Genomic DNA, 16,992 nt, shown 5'->3' on the forward strand with positions numbered 1-16,992 from the left:
GGTGAATTTTAACATCACCATCATAAAGTGGAGTTTTTCTCCTTGTGTGTTTGTCTGTTATCAAAGTATCTTTAAAAAAAAAAATTGATTGGAAAGAAACAAATGACTACAATATACTGCAAGTCAACTTTTATTTATTTATTCGGGTTATTTTGAACACTGACATTTCATAAAGGTTTTCTAAAATGTTATCACTCAAAGACACTTTAAATAACTCTTAAAAATATGATTAGCAAACTATTTTTTCAAGAGATTGCAGTTAAATTTAAACCAGTTTTTCTTTGGCTACAAAAAAAAGTATTGCAATATTGTCATATCATTACAACAGTGGAGTATGCAGTATGAAGAGCACTAAAAAAATAAACTTTAAATTATACGAATTGTGTTCATGAAGATATAGTACAGCTGAAGTGAAATCATCTTAAAACTGTATAAGGCATTCAAAATATTTTTCATGCATAGTATATAATGAAAATATATATACAAGTTAATATAAGAATTACATTTCAACAATAAAGACATTTTAATCCCCATCTGGCAAATTAAAAAAGAAATTTCACTGAACGTCTGTGACACAAACAAAACAACATAAAATCCAAAAAAAAAAACATCACAGTCCCACACACTATGATCTCTGAAGTGCAAACACACCTCAACATTTACTGTACAGAGATAAATCACTCTTTAAACTCCTGTCTACTTGAGCTCACACAACTCAGCAGTGCTTCCAACAGGATATGAAAGCCAAAATCCAGCATAGAGAGGCTGAGTGAACGTGGTCTGGACTCTGTGGAGGAGAGTCATGGTTTCAGAGACGCTGTAGTAAGACAGAGTACCTGCCCTGTGATCCAGATACACTCCTATTGTGGAGGACTGAGGGCCTGAGATGGAAGTAACAATGTTGTTATGTCTGAATGTATAACTATCACTGTTATATTTTAATGACCAAGACTTCTTGTTACAACCAAATCTACATTCATACAGAGTCCCTGTTCTGCTAATATCCTTGTATGCAACTGCTATAGAAACATTCCCGCTCCACTTCACCTCCCAGTAACAACGTCCAGTCAGACCCTCTCCACTCAGGACCTGCCACCTTTCATCAAATCTGTCTGGGTGATCCAAGAAGAACTGTTCTACTGCCATTGATTTTACTTTTCTGTTTCTGTCACTCAGTGACAAACGCCTGTGTGCTGTATTTGGATCCAGTGTGATTTGATGTGAATATCTCATAAATTCAGCTTTGGTTCTGGGCTCTGCTTGAGGCAGTAAAACATCCACTTCAGTCACTGCCAGTGAGATCTTTGTCCACTCCTCACTCAGAACAGCCTGCAGTTTATCTCTGGCCTTTGACACTGCTGCTGTCACATCCTTAAAAGAGCACAGAGGACTGATATCCATGCTGGGTACGTCTTCAGACCCACTCAGACGTGAGAGTGAGGGGTAGTTGTTTAGGAAATGCAGGTGATCCTCTGTGCGTGAGAGTTTCTCCAGCTCAGTGTCTTTCCTCTGCAGCTCAGTGATCTCCTGCTGCAGCTTCTCCTCGAGCTCTTTAGCTCGACTCACTTGAGTTTTCTGCTGGGATCTGATCTGCTGCTTCACCTCAGAGCTCCTTTTCTCAATGAGACAGATCAAATCAGTGAAGATCTTCTCACTGTCCCTCACAGCTTCATCAGCAGAGAGATTGATAGTCTCCACCCTCTGCTGAAGCACCTTGACATCTTTTTCTCTGTCCTGGACTCTCTGTTGGATTCTTTGGCGACTCACCCCGAGCTCCGTCTGCCTCTCAGCCCTCTCTGCTGCAGCAGAGACTGTGTCATGGCCTTTATGATCATCCATGAGGCAGAGATAACAGATACACTGCTGATCAGTGCGGCAGAAGATCTTCATCACCTCGTCGTGGCGAGAGCAGATGTTCTTCTCCAGCTTTGAAGTGGCTTCAACCAGCTTGTGTTTCTTTAACAGAGCTACATTGTAGTGAGGCTGCAGGTGTTGCTCACAGTAAGAGGTCATACACACCAGACAGGACTTGAAGGCTTTTACCTTTATCTCAGAGCAGAAATCACAGGCCACGTCTTCGGGTCCTGCAAAGGACTGATCAGGTGAAACAGCATGAAGTCCAACTTTCTTCAGTTCCTCCACTAACTCTGCTAACATGGTGTTTTTCACCAGGACAGGCCTCGGTGTGAAGCTCTGCCTGCACTGAGGGCAGCTGTGTGCTTTCTTCTTCTCATTCTCCTCATCCCAGCAGTCGTCAATACAGCTCATGCAGTAGCTGTGTCCACAGGGAATAGTCACCGGATCCTTCAGTAGATCCAGACAGATTGAACAGCTCAGTTTTTCTCGATCCAAAAACACTTGCTGTGCCATTTCTCCTCTAGACGACAGTGAATGTCAGTAAGTTTCACTCTCTGTTTCCAGATAAAAGCTCAGCTCATGTCCCTGATGTTTATTCACTGATCTGCAGTGTATTGGCTTTCAGCTCTTACATTTGATCACATGGTGTTTACACCCATCTTCTAACTGGCAGATCTGTGAAAGGGGAGGGAACAACTAATGTCTGAGCTGAATGACTTTGAGCAGGAGGAGCCTGACTAGCCAGTAAATAAAGTCTGGGTGGAGTCATAAAGTTTTGTGTCATTCCAGGAAGAGGAGCAGCTGGAGAGATGTCTGCCTTTCTCCTAACTGTAAAATAAAAATGGAATATTTGCTCTGGAGACAAGTGTTCCCAACAGAATATACCATCACTACTACTACTACCACTTTATCATCCATTACTACTGTTATGTGGTACTAAGAAGTAAACAATGACACACTGTTAAGATAATGAATATATCATATAACTAAAATGAACTATTTCTTGTATTCATATGTATATATATATATATATACAGTACAGGCCAAAAGTTTGGACACACCTTCTCATTCAATGCGTTTTCTTTATTTTCATGACTACTTACATTGTAGATTCTCACTGAAGGCATCAAAACTATGAATGAACACATGTGGAGTTATGTACTTAACAAAAAAAGGTGAAATAACTGAAAACATGTTTTATATTCTAGTTTCTTCAAAATAGCCACCCTTTGCTCTGATTACTGCTTTGCACACTCTTGGCATTCTCTCCATGAGCTTCAAGAGGTAGTCACCTGAAATGGTTTCCACTTCACAGGTGTGCCTTATCAGGGTTAATTAGTGGAATTTCTTGCTTTATCAATGGGGTTGGGACCATCAGTTGTGTTGTGCAGAAGTCAGGTTAATACACAGCCGACAGCCCTATTGGACAACTGTTAAAATTCATATTATGGCAAGAACCAATCAGCTAACTAAAGAAAAACCAGTGGCCATCATTACTTTAAGAAATGAAGGTCAGTCAGTCCGGAAAATTGCAAAAACTTTAAATGTGTCCCCAAGTGGAGTCGCAAAAACCATCAAGCGCTACAACGAAACTGGCACACATGAGGACCGACCCAGGAAAGGAAGACCAAGAGTCACCTCTGCTTCTGAGGATAAGTTCATCCGAGTCACCAGCCTCAGAAATCACAAGTTAACAGCAGCTCAGATCAGAGACCAGATGAATGCCACACAGAGTTCTAGCAGCAGACCCATCTCTAGAACAACTGTTAAGAGGAGACTGCGCGAATCAGGCCTTCATGGTCAAATAGCTGCTAGGAAACCACTGCTAAGGAGAGGCAACAAGCAGAAGAGATTTGTTTGGGCCAAGAAACACAAGGAATGGACATTAGATCAGTGGAAATCTGTGCTTTGGTCTGATGAGTCCAAATTTGAGATCTTTGGTTCCAACCGCCGTGTCTTTGTGAGACGCAGAAAAGGTGAATGGATGGATTCCACATGCCTGGTTCCCACTGTGAAGCATGGAGGAGGAGGTGTGATGGTGTGGGGGTGTTTTGCTGGTGACACTGTTGGGGATTTATTCAAAATTGAAGGCACACTGAACCAGCATGGCTACCACAGCATCCTGCAGCGACATGCCATCCCATCCGGTTTGCGTTTAGTTGGACGATCATTTATTTTTCAACAGGACAATGACCCCAAACACACCTCCAGGCTGTGTAAGGGCTATTTGACCAAGAAGGAGAGTGATGGAGTGCTGCGACAGATGACCTGGCCTCCACAGTCACCGGACCTGAAACCAATCGAGATGGTTTGGGGTGAGCTGGACCGCAGAGTGAAGGCAAAGGGGCCAACAAGTGCTAAACACCTCTGGGAACTCCTTCAAGACTGTTGGAAAACCATTTCAGGTGACTACCTCTTGAAGCTCATGGAGAGAATGCCAAGAGTGTGCAAAGCAGTAATCAGAGCAAAGGGTGGCTATTTTGAAGAAACTAGAATATAAAACATGTTTTCAGTTATTTCACCTTTTTTTGTTAAGTACATAACTCCACATGTGTTCATTCATAGTTTTGATGCCTTCAGTGAGAATCTACAATGTAAGTAGTCATGAAAATAAAGAAAACGCATTGAATGAGAAGGTGTGTCCAAACTTTTGGCCTGTACTGTATATATATAGACTAGTCCATACCTATTGAGTGCACAGTTGCCCACGTACAGTTTCACATGGTGTGTGTTTGGGATACAGGTCATAGGAAATTGCAGATTAAATAGTCAACTGAACCCATTAAGAAGAGCAATGTGTTCAGACAGAGTTTTTGTGAATTTGATAGTACGATTGCTTTATTGAAAGTACAGTAGTATCATCGCCAATAGTGGGATAGTTAGTGGGCTGAAACTGTACATTAGTAGTTGAGGTAGCACGTTGAAAGGCAGATAGTTAAAGTGTTTATATGTTGTATTGACTTAAAAGTGGGGCGCACTGGTAGAATGACTGACTGACAGAATGACACACTGACAGTTTCCGTGATTATGTACAGCATACCATACCATGACTTAGTCATACCAAAAATTAGAACAAAAAAACAACAACATTGGGCCACAGGGGGAGCCACAGCGATCGGTCGCATTTGAGCCATTTTTAAGCATTTTTCTGTTGTTATAGCGCCACCCAGTTGCCAATTACAGTTACATTTCTCCAGTCACCTTGAGGCGTCCTGTTCTACATATCTACAAAGTTCAGTAAAAATCAATATGGCAGTTAGGCCTAGATAAGATATGAGCTCTCTAGTGTCCCCATTTTGTTTGATGGGGTCAATAATGGAGGGGTCCCCTCAGATTATGTGTGGTCATATGCCTACAAAGTTGTGTGGTGATGGGTGAAACCCTTGAGATGTTATACACCTTTATGTGATGAGCCACTCCCTCCGCAATATTCATTGCCTTATAGAAGCTCAGTTTTAGTAAGTTTTCCAACTTTTGCCAAGAGGGAACTTTAGATATTGGTCCCTAGATTATGTTCACCCAGTTTCATGCTGACCGCTCAAACTTCCTAGGAAGAGATCCATTTGAAGTGTTTTTCAAAAAAATTCAAAATGGCAGAAAATCTATATAAGCGGAAGTTATGGGTTCTTGAGGTAAATTTGTTCCTCATGAGGAGAGGCATCTCTGTGCAAAGTTTCATGTCTCTACGACATACGGGGCATGAGATATGCCCATTCAAAGTTTGCAATATCAATCGGTTGCTATAGCGCCCCCCTTTGGCCAATTGATGTAATATTGTTTCATTTGCATCCTCCCATGATCCTCTACCACTGTGCCAAATTTCACATGGATTGACCAAGTCAGTGAGGAGAAAAACGTGGAACAGACACACCCACCCACACACACGCACACACACACACACACACACACACACACACACACACACAGAGTTTTCGTCATTATATAGTCAGATTAAACATTAAATCACACAGTCATGTTCATAGAGACATGGTGCTAAAACTATTTACTTTTTAAACTTTATATCACATTTATTCGGCAGATGCTCAAAAATCCAGTTCCATTTCTACATTTTACATACATGACTCCTTTATTCATTTTGTATTTTTTAAATAACATAGGCTAATTAAGACCATTTATATGATAACCAAATTTGATATTAAGTAGAGCATAAAACTTATTTTTCAGCAGACATTTTACATATATACAATATTTCCCATGCACAGTGTACCATGTCAGTGTTTAGAAAATACACCATTAATCACATGTTAACAAAAAACAGAGTTCGATCCCCATCTAGCAAATAGGGATAGTGAATGAGTGATTTTATTTCCTTCTCACCAGCAGCATTAAATCAACACTTGATCTGTTGTCTGTAAAGTTGAGCTTAGTGATTGTCTTCATTAATCTGCCTGTGTGTTTGTTACCAAAATATCTTAAAAAAACTGACTGATTAGAGAAATTTAGAAGGAAATGAATGATTTTTGTGATACTCAAACAGTGAAAGGAAGAACACAGAGCATTTTGTGAATGTGATGTTTTTTAAAGAATAGAGATTTGATGTTACATTTAGAGAAATTGACTATTTATTTATTTTTGTGGGATTCTGAACATTAACTTTTCATAATATTACCTAAAATTTTTTACCCTGTTAATACATGTGAATTTATTCTTCAAAAGAGAGAGCTAAAGTGATATCTTCCCAAAACTATATACAGCATTCACAATATTTTTTCATGTACAGTATACAATGGTAATGTTTGGAAAATATAAGAATTACATTTCAACAATAAAGACATTTTAATCCCTATCTGGCAAATTAAAAAAGAAATTTCGTTGAACATCTGTGACACAAACCAAACAGCAAAATATCCAAGAAAAAACATCACAGTCCCACACACTATGATCTCTGAAGTGCAAACACACCTCAACATTTACTGTACAGAGATAAATCACTCTTTAAACTCCTCCTGTCTACTTGAGCTCACACAACTCAGCAGTGTCTCCAGCACTGCTTGGAAGCCAAAATCCAGCATAGAGAGGCTGAGTGAATGTGGTCTGGACTCTGTGGAGGAGAGTCATGGTTTCAGAGACACTGTAGTAAGACAGAGTACCTGCCCTGTGATCCAGATACACTCCTATTGTGGAGGACTGAGGGCCTGAGATGGAAGTAACAATGTTGTTATGTTTGAATTTATAACTAGCTCTGTAACATTTTAATATCCAAGATTTGTTGTTATTTCCAAATCCACATTCATCTTTGGTCCCTGTTCTGCCAATATCTTTGTATGCAACTGCTATATGAACTGTCCCGCTCCACTTCACCTCCCAGTAACAACATCCAGTCAGACCCTCTCTACTCAGGACCTGCCACCTTTCATCAAATCTGTCTGGGTGATCCAAATACAACTGGTCTACTGCTATTAATTTTACTTTTCTGTTACTGTCACTCAGTGACAAACGCCTGTGTGCTGTATTTGGATCCAGTGTGATTTGACAAGAATATCTCATAAATTCAGCTCTGGTTCTGGGCTCTGCTTGAGGCAGTGAAACATCCACTTCAGTCACTGCCAGTGAGATCTTTGTCCACTCATCACTCAGAACAGCCTGCAGTTTATCTCTGGCCGTTGACACCGCTGCTGTCACATCCTTAAAAGAGCACTGAGTACCGATTTTAATGCTGGGTAAGTCTTGAGACTCACTCAGACGTGAGAGTGAGGGGTAGTTGTTGAGGAAATGCAGGTGATCCTCTGTGCGTGAGAGCTTCTCCAGCTCAGTGTCTTTCCTCTGCAGCTCAGTGATCTCCTGCTGCAGCTTCTCCTCGAGCTCTTTAGCTCGACTCACTTGAGTTTTCTGCTGGGATCTGATCTGCTGCTTCACCTCAGAGCTCCTTTTCTCAATGAGACAGATCAAATCAGTGAAGATCTTCTCACTGTCCTTCACAGCTTCATCAGCAGAGAGATTGATAGTCTCCACCCTCTGCTGAAGCACCTTGACATCTTTTTCTCTGTCCTGGACTCTCTGTTGGATTCTTTGGCGACTCACCCCGAGCTCCGTCTGTCTTTCAGCCCTCTCTGCTGCAGCAGAGACTGTGTCATGGCCTTTATGATCACCCATGAGGCAGAGATAACAGATACACTGCTGATCAGTGCGGCAGAAGATCTTCATCACCTCGTCGTGGCGAGAGCAGATGTTCTCCTCCAGCTTTGAAGTGGATTCAACCAGCTTGTGTTTCTTTAACGGAGCTACATTGTAGTGAGGCTGCAGGTGTTGCTCACAGTAAGAGGTCATACACACCAGACAGGACTTGAAGGCTTTTACCTTTATCCCAGAGCAGAAATCACAGGCCACGTCTTCAGGTCCTGCAGAAGACTGATCAGGTGAAACAGCATGAAGTCCAACTTTCTTCAGTTCCTCCACTAACTCTGCTAACATGGTGTTTTTCACCAGGTCAGGCCTCGGTGTGAAGCTCTGCCTGCACTGAGGGCAGCTGTGTGCTTTCTTCCTTTCATTCTCCTCATCCCAGCAGTCTTTAATACAGCTCATGCAGTAGCTGTGTCCACAGGGAATAGTCACTGGATCCTTCAGAAGATCCAGACAGATTGAACAGCTCAGTTTTTCTCGATCCAAAAACACTTGCTGCGCCATTTCTCCTCTAGACGACAGTGAATGTCAGTGTCACTCTCTGTTTCCAGATAAAAGCTCAGCTCATTTCCTTGATGTTTATTCACTGATCTGCAGTGTATTGGCTTTCAGCTCTTATATTTGATCACATGGTGTTTACACCCATCTTCTAACTGGCAGATCTGTGAAAGGGGAGGGAACAACTAATGTCTGAGCTGAATGACTTTGAGCAGGAGGAGCCTGACTAGCCAGTAAATAACGTCTGGTAGGAGTCATAAAGTTGTTTGTCATTCCAGGAAGAGGAGCAGCTGGAGAGATGTCTGCCCTTCTCCTAACTGTAAAATAAAAATGGAATATTTGCTCTGGAGACAAGCGTTCCCAACAGAATATACCATCACTACTACTACTACTTTATCATCCATTACTACTGTTATGTGGTACTAAGAATTAAACAATGATGCACAGTTAAGTTAATGGATATATCATATAACTAAAATGAACTATTTCTTGTATTCATATATATATATATTGATTAGTCCATACCCATTGAGTGCACAGTTGCACACATACAGTTTCACATGGTGTGTGTTTGGGATACAGGTCATAGGAAATTGCAGATTAAATAGTCAACTGAACCCATTAAGAAGAGCAATGTGTTCAGACAGAGTTTTTGTGAATTTGATAGTACGATTGCTATATTGAAAGTACAGTAGTATCATCGCCAATAGTGGGATAGTTAGTGGGCTGAAACTGTACATTAGCAGTTGAGGTAGCACGTTGAAAGGCAGATAGTTAAAGTGTTTATATGGGGCGCACTGGTAGAATGACTGACTGACAGAATGACACACTGACAGTTTCCGTTAATATGTACAGCATACCATACCATGACTTAGTCATACCAAAAATTAGAACAAAAAAACAACAACATTGGGCCACAGGGGGAGCCACAGCGATCGGTCGCATTTGAGCCATTTTTAAGCATTTTTCTGTTGTTATAGCGCCACCCAGTTGCCAATTACAGTTACATTTCTCCAGTCACCTTGAGGCGTCCTGTTCTACATATCTACCAAGTTCAGTAAAAATCCATATGGCGGTTAGGCCTAGATAAGAAATGAGCTCTCTAGTGCCCCCATTTTGTTTGATGAGGTCAATAATGGAGGGGTCCCCTCAGATTATGTGTGGTCATATGCCTACAAAGTTGCGTGGTGATGGGTGAAACCCTTGAGATGTTATACACCTTTATGTGATAAGCCACGCCCTCCGCAATATTCATTGCCTTATAGAAGCTCAGTTTTACTAAGTTTTCCTACTTTTGCCAAGAGGGAACTTTAGATATTGGTCCCTAGATTATGTTCACCCAGTTTCATGCAGATCACTCAAACTTCCTAGGAAGAGATCGATTTGAAGTGTTTTTCAAAAAAATTCAAAATGGCGGAAAATCTATATAAGCGGAAGTTATGGGTTCTTGAGGTAAATTTGTTCCTCATGAGGAGAGGCATCTCTGTGCAAAGTTTAATGTCTCTACGACATACGGGGCATGAGATATGCCCATTCAAAATTTGCAATTTCAGTTGGTTGCTATAGCGCCCCCCTTTGACCAATTGATGAAATATTGCTTCATTGGCATCCTCCCATGACCCTCTACCACTGTGCCAAATTTCACATGGACTGACCAAGTCAGTGAGGAGAAAAACGTGGAACAGACAGACACACACACACACACACACGCACACACACACACACACACACACACACACAGAGTTTTCGTCATTATATAGTCAGATTAAACATTAAATCACACAGTCATGTTCACAGAGACATGGTGCTAAAACTACTTACTTTTTAAACTTTATATCACATTTATTCGGCAGATGCTCAAAAATCCAGTTCCATTCATACATTTTACATACATGACTCCTTTATTCATTTTGTAATTGTTTAATAACACAATTAAGACCATTTATATGATAACCAAATTTGATATTAAGTAGAGCATAAAACTTATTTTTCAGCAGACATTTTACATATATACAATATTTCCCATGCACAGTATACCATGTCAGTGTTTAGAAAATACACCATTAATCACATGTTAACAAAAAACAGAGTTCGATCCCCATCTAGCAAATAGGGCTAGTGAATGAGTGATTTTATTTCCTTCTCACCAGCAGCATTAAATCAACACATGATCTGTTGTTTGTAAAGTTGAGCTTAGTGATTGTCTTCATTAATCTGCCTGTGTGTTTGTTACCAAAATATCTTAAAAAAACTGACTGATTAGAGAAATTTAGAAGGAAATGAATGATTTTTGTGATACTCAAACAGTGAAAGGAAGAACACAGAGCATTTTGTGAATGTGATGTTTTTTAAAGAATAGAGATTTGATGTTACATTTAGAGAAACTGACTATTTATTTATTTTTTGTGGGATTCTGAACATTAACTTTTTATAATATTACCTACAAATTGTTTCCCTGTAAATACATGTGAATTTATTCTTAAAAGGATGATTGGTAAACTATTTTTCTGAAGGTTACATTCAGAATTAAACCAGTTTTGAATGTACTGTTTGGGTACATTAAAGAAGAAGTAATGTGAGCTTGCTATATCAGTATGTTTTCTTAAAATGTTAGTGAAGTATTCTTCAGAAGGTTAGAGTTATAACTTTACCACTTTTCTAGTACAAGTGCTTTTTGGGTGAATTGAAAAAAAAAAAAGTAATAAAAAAGTAATGTGATTTTGCAGTATCAGTACAACAGCAGCACCGTATGCAATATACACAGCAGTATGTGAAGTACTAATGAGAAAACAATTACAGCTTAAATAACCAAACTAAACTAAACCTAAAAGTCTTCTTTTTTTTACTTTATAATGCATTCATTGTGCATATGCAATATTTTCCATGCATAGTGCATTAAAAATTGTTGAGTAAATATAACATTAGACTTGAATTGAAGCAATCAAGATTGTTTAACCCCTATATCAAGGGGAAAGTATTTCTGTTGCATTTCACCATTTCATTTGATTGACACAAACAAAACAACAATACAAAACAAGTCCAAGAACACACATCACAGTCTGCAGTGCAGACACACCTCAGCATTTACTGTAAAGACATGAATCCCTCAGTCTACTTGAGCTCACACAACTCAGCAGTGCCTCCAGGACTTTGTGTAAACCAAAATCCAGCATAGAGAGGCTGAGTGAACGTGGTCTGGACTCTGTGGAGGAGAGTCATGGTTTCAGAGACGCTGTAGTAAGACAGAGTACCTGCCCTGTGATCCAGATACACTCCTATTGTGGAGGACTGAGGGCCTGAGATGGAATTGGAAATATTGTTGTGTCTGAATTCAAAACTACCATTGTTACATTTTAATGCCCAAGATTTGTTGTTATTTCCAAATCCACATTCATCTCTGGTCCCTGTTCTGCTAATATCTTTGTATGCAACTGCTATATTGACCTTCCCGCTCCACTTCACCTCCCAGTAACAACGTCCAGTCAGACCCTCTCCACTCAGGACCTGCCATCTTTCAACAAATCTGTCTGGGTGATCTGAATATAACTGGTCTACTGCTATTAATGATGCTTTTCTGTTACTGTGACTCAGTGACAAATATATGTGTGCTGTATTTGGATCCAGTGTGATTTGATGTGAATATCTCATAAATTCAGCTCTGGTTCTAGGCTCTGCTTGAGGCAGTAAAACATCCACTTCACTCACTGCCAGTGAGATCTTTGTCCACTCCTCACTCAGAACAGCCTGCAGTTTATCTCTGGCCTCTGACACCGCTGCTGTCACATCCTCAAAAGAGCACAGAGGACCGGTATCAATGCTGGGTAAGTCTGCAGACTCACTCAGATGTGACAGTGAGGGGTAGTTGTTGAGGAAATGCAGGTGATCCTCTGTGCGTGAGAGTTTCTCCAGCTCAGTGTCTTTCCTCTGCAGCTCAGTGATCTCCTGCTGCAGCTTCTCCTCGAGCTCTTTAGCTCGACTCACTTGAGTTTTCTGCTGGGATCTGATCTGCTGCTTCACCTCAGAGCTCCTTTTCTCAATGAGACAGATCAAATCAGTGAAGATCTTCTCACTGTCCTTCACAGCTTCATCAGCAGAGAGATTGATAGTCTCCACCCTCTGCTGAAGCACCTTGACATCTTTTTCTCTGTCCTGGACTCTCTGTTGGATTCTTTGGCGACTTACCCCGAGCTCCGTCTGCCTCTCAGCCCTCTCTGCTGCAGCAGAGACTGTGTCATGGCCTTTATGATCACCCATGAGGCAGAGATAACAGATACACTGCTGATCAGTGCGGCAGAAGATCTTCATCACCTCGTCGTGGTGAGAGCAGATGTTCTCCTCCAGCTCTGAAGTGGCTTCAACCAGCTTGTGTTTCTTTAACGGAGCTACATTATAGTGAGGCTGTAGGTGTTGCTCACAGTAAGAGGCCATACACACCAGACAGGACTTGAAGGCTTTTACCTTTATCTCAGAGCAGAAATCACAGGCCACGTCTTCAGGTCCTGCAAAGGACTGATCAGGTGAAACAGCATGAAGTCCAACTTTCTTCTGTTCCTCCACCAACTCTGCTAACAGGGTACTTTTCACCAGGCCAGGCCTCGGTATGAAGCTTTGCATACACTGAGGACAGCTGTATATTTCATTCTCCCCATTCTCCTCATCCCAGCAGTCTTTAATACAGCTCATGCAGTAGCTGTGTCCACAGGGAATAGTCACCGGATCCTTCAGTAGATCCAGACAGATTGAACAGCTCAGGTTTTCTCGATCCAAAAACACTTGCTGTGCCATTTCTCCTCTAGACGACAGTGAATGTCAGTTAGTTTCACTCTCTGTTTCCAGATAAAAGCTCAGCTCATTTCCTTGATGTTTATTCACTGATCTGCAGTGTATTGGCTTTCAGCTCTTATATTTGATCACATGGTGTTTACACCCATCTTCTAACTGGCAGATCTGTGAAAGGGGAGGGAACAACTAATGTCTGAGCTGAATGACTTTGAGCAGGAGGAGCCTGACTAGCCAGTAAATAAAGTCTGGGTGGAGTCATAAAGTTTTGTGTCATTCCAGGAAGAGGAGCAGCTGGAGAGATGTCTGCCTTTCTCCTAACTGTAAAATAAAAATGGAATATTTGCTCTGGAGACAAGTGTTCCCAACAGAATATACCATCACTACTACTATTTTATCATTCATTACTACTGGTATGTGGTACTAAGAAGTAAACAATGATACACAGTGAAGTTAATGGATATATCATATAACTAAAATGAACTATTTTTTAAAATTCTAAATTACATTTATTTTGCAGATGCTCAAAAGTCGAAATCCATTCCAACATTTTTACATGCATTACTCTTTTATTCATTTTGTAGCGTTTCTTACATAATAAAGCCAATTTATATATTAACTAAATTTGATATTAAGTAGGACAAAAAAGTTATTTTTCACTTTATATTGTAAATGCAATAATTTATGTAAGGTAGTGTATAAAACATGTTCACTAAATATAACTTTAGAATCAAGTTTTAAGAAACCATAGTTAGATCCCCAACTAGCACGTAGTGACTAAGTGATTTATTTTCGTCTCACCATCAGCAGCATTAAATCAACACATGTTGTCTGTAGATAGAAGTGGAGCTTATTTGATTGTCTTCAGTAATCTTCCTGTGTTTATTTATTTATTTTTACTGTATTGTCTTAAAAAATGTATTGGAAAGAACTTAAGTCGGAAACAAATGATTTTAGCGATGCTCAAACAGTGAAAGGAAGAATACAGTCTTTTGTAAGTGCATTTAAAAAAAAGATGTTTGTGGGTGAAATATTTAAACATCAACTATTCATTTATTTGTAGAAATTTTAACATTCACTTATTCTTTTCATAGTTGTCATGCACTCTTTCAAAAATGATTAGCAAAAGACTTTCACAAGGTTACATTCAAGTTCTTCATGTTCTTTCTAATGTGAGTTTGCAAAATCATGACTATGTTTCCTTTAAATTGTTACAATGTAAAGACACTTGCATTCCCTATTAATAAGATAATAAGCAAGCTAATTGTCAGAGGGTTACGTTTTTAAAATTTTACCAGTTTTCTGGTACTAGAACTTTTTTGCTGCCTTTTAAAAAGAAATAAAAGGGTAATGTTATTGTATAATATCAGTACAACAGCAGCACAGTACGCAGCATAGACAGCAGTAGGCCGTGTAGACAAAAAATAAACATTACATTTTACAAATTGCAATAATGAAGATATGGTACAAGTAAAAGAAAATAAATAAATAAATTAAACTTTATATCACATTCATTCGGCATGCCCATAAACCCAAATCCAGACAGACTTAACCATACACAAAAAATAGATTTTATCAGACATTTTGCATATGCAAAATTTTCCAAGCACAGTACATAACGAAATACAACATACAAGCATATTAAGAATACAATATCAATAAAAGAGATAGTTTTAATCCCTATATATCCCTACATGTAGCATAAAAGATTTCTTTTTCATTTCACCATTTCATTGAATTGACACATCACAGTCTCACCCACTATGTTTGATCTCTGCACTGCAGACACACCTTAACATTTACCATACAGCAACACAGATCCCTCACTCTTTAAACTCCTGTCTACTTGAGCTCACACAACTCAGCTGTGCTTCCAGCAATATATGGAAGCCAAAATCCAGCATAGAGAGGCTGAGTGAACGTGGTCTGGACTCTGTGGAGGAGAGTCATGGTTTCAGAGACGCTGTAGTAAGACAGAGTACCTGCCCTGTGATCCAGATACACTCCTATTGTGGAGGACTGAGGGCCTGAGATGGAAGTAACAATGTTGTTATGCCTGAATTCATAACTATCACTGTTACATTCTAATGACCAGGACTTGTCATTATATCCAAATCCACATTCATACACAGTCCCTGTTCTGCTAATATCCTTGTATGCAACTGCTATGAAAACTCTCCCGCTCCACTTCACCTCCCAGTAACAACGTTCAGTCAGACCCTCTCTACTCAGGACCTGCCAACTTTCAAGAAATCTAACCGAATCAAACTTGCGTCCTGCCGTTAATGTTGCTTTTCTGTTACTGTCACTCAGTGACAAAAGTGTGTGTGCTGTATTTGGATCCAGTGTGATTTGATGTGAATATTTCATATATTCAGCTCTGGTTCTGGGCTCTGCTTGAGGCAGTAAAACATCCTCTTCAGTCACTGCCAGTGAGATCTTTGTCCACTCCTCATTCAGAAGAGCCTGCAGTTTATCTCTGGCCTCTGACACTGCTGCTGTCACATCCTTAAAAGAGCACAGAGACTTAACCATGCTGGGTAAGTCTCTAGACTTTCTCAGACGTGAGAGTGAGGGGTAGTTGTTGAGGAAATGCAGGTGATCCTCTGTGCGTGAGAGCTTCTCCAGCTCAGTGTCTTTCCTCTGCAGCTCAGTGATCTCCTGCTGCAGCTTCTCCTCAAGTTTTTTAGCTCGACTCACTTGAGTTTTCTGCTGGGATCTGATCTGCTGCTTCACCTCAGAGCGCCTTTTCTCAATGAAACGGATCAAATCAGTGAAGATCTTCTCACTGTCCCTCACAGCTTCATCAGCAGAGAGATTGATAGCCTCCACCCTCTGCTGAAGCACCTTGACATCTTTTTCTCTGTCCTGGACTCTCTGTTGGATTCTTTGGCGACTCACCCCGAGCTCCGTCTGCCTCTCAGCCCTCTCTGCTGCAGCAGAGACTGTGTCATGGCCTTTATGATCATCCATGAGGCAGAGATAACAGATACACTGCTGATCAGTGCGGCAGAAGATCTTCATCACCTCGTCGTGGCGAGAGCAGATGTTCTCCTCCAGCTTTGGAGTGGCTTCAACCAGCTTGTGTTTCTTTAACGGAGCTACATTGTAGTGAGGCTGCAGGTGTTGCTCACAGTAAGAGGCCATACACACCAGACAGGACTTCAGAGCTCTCAGCTTTATCCCAGAGCAGAAATCACAGGCCACATCCCCAGGTCCTGCAAAGGACTGATCAGGTGAAACAGCATGAAGTCCAACTTTCTTCAGTTCCTCCACTAACTCAGCTAACATGGTACTTTTCACCAGGTCAGGCCTCGGTGTGAAGCTCTGCCTGCACTGAAGGCAGCTTGGTGTTTTCTTCTTCTCATTCTCCTCATCCCAGCAGTCTTCAATACAGCTCATGCAGTAGCTGTGTCCACAGGGAATAGTCACTGGATCCTTCAGTAGATCCAGACAGATTAAACACCTCAGTTTTTCTGGATCCAGCTGAATCACCTGCTGCGCCATTTCTCCTCTAGACGACAGTGAATGTCAGTAAGTTTCACTCTCTGTTTCCAGATAAAAGCTCAGCTCATTTCCTTGATGTTTATTCACTGATCTGCAGTGTATTGGCTTTCAGCTCTTACATTTGATCACATGGTGTTTACACCCATCTTCTAACTGGCAGATCTGTGAAAGGGGAGGGAACAACTAATGTCTGAGCTGAATGACTTTGAG

At 40.6% G+C, this 16,992-nt stretch overlaps 4 protein-coding genes across 4 annotated transcripts; all 4 read right to left on the minus strand.

The window, feature by feature from the left end:
• Positions 1-123: 123 nt before the first annotated feature.
• On the minus strand, positions 124-2,654 carry LOC144464734 (tripartite motif-containing protein 16-like). Its single transcript, XM_078172616.1, has one exon. It carries the CDS (start codon positions 2,368-2,370, stop codon positions 697-699), a length of 1,674 nt encoding a protein of 557 aa, XP_078028742.1. The 5' UTR covers positions 2,371-2,654; the 3' UTR covers positions 124-696.
• A 3,241-nt stretch (positions 2,655-5,895) lies between these two features.
• LOC144464732 (tripartite motif-containing protein 16-like) lies at positions 5,896-8,573 on the minus strand. The gene has a single exon (XM_078172610.1). It carries the CDS (start codon positions 8,500-8,502, stop codon positions 6,829-6,831), a length of 1,674 nt encoding a protein of 557 aa, XP_078028736.1. The 5' UTR covers positions 8,503-8,573; the 3' UTR covers positions 5,896-6,828.
• A 1,745-nt stretch (positions 8,574-10,318) lies between these two features.
• LOC117250885 (tripartite motif-containing protein 16-like) lies at positions 10,319-13,376 on the minus strand. Its single transcript, XM_033616847.2, has one exon. The coding sequence runs from the start codon at positions 13,279-13,281 to the stop codon at positions 11,608-11,610; it is 1,674 nt and encodes a 557-aa protein (XP_033472738.2). The 5' UTR covers positions 13,282-13,376; the 3' UTR covers positions 10,319-11,607.
• Positions 13,377-14,303: 927 nt separating this feature from the next.
• Positions 14,304-16,849, minus strand: LOC117250886 (tripartite motif-containing protein 16-like). The gene has a single exon (XM_033616848.2). The coding sequence runs from the start codon at positions 16,780-16,782 to the stop codon at positions 15,118-15,120; it is 1,665 nt and encodes a 554-aa protein (XP_033472739.2). The 5' UTR covers positions 16,783-16,849; the 3' UTR covers positions 14,304-15,117.
• Positions 16,850-16,992: the final 143 nt, after the last annotated feature.

The sequence above is a fragment of the Epinephelus lanceolatus genome, chromosome 11, assembly GCF_041903045.1.
Source record: "Epinephelus lanceolatus isolate andai-2023 chromosome 11, ASM4190304v1, whole genome shotgun sequence".
NCBI classification, from domain to species: Eukaryota; Metazoa; Chordata; class Actinopteri; order Perciformes; family Serranidae; genus Epinephelus; species Epinephelus lanceolatus.

Excerpts from the sequence above, each read along its gene's own strand:
- LOC144464734 (XM_078172616.1), bottom strand. The coding sequence starts at position 2,370 with ATGGCACAGCAAGTGTTTTTGGATCGAGAAAAACTGAGCTGTTCAATC.
- LOC117250886 (XM_033616848.2), bottom strand. The coding sequence starts at position 16,782 with ATGGCGCAGCAGGTGATTCAGCTGGATCCAGAAAAACTGAGGTGTTTA.
- LOC117250885 (XM_033616847.2), bottom strand. The coding sequence starts at position 13,281 with ATGGCACAGCAAGTGTTTTTGGATCGAGAAAACCTGAGCTGTTCAATC.
- LOC144464732 (XM_078172610.1), bottom strand. The coding sequence starts at position 8,502 with ATGGCGCAGCAAGTGTTTTTGGATCGAGAAAAACTGAGCTGTTCAATC.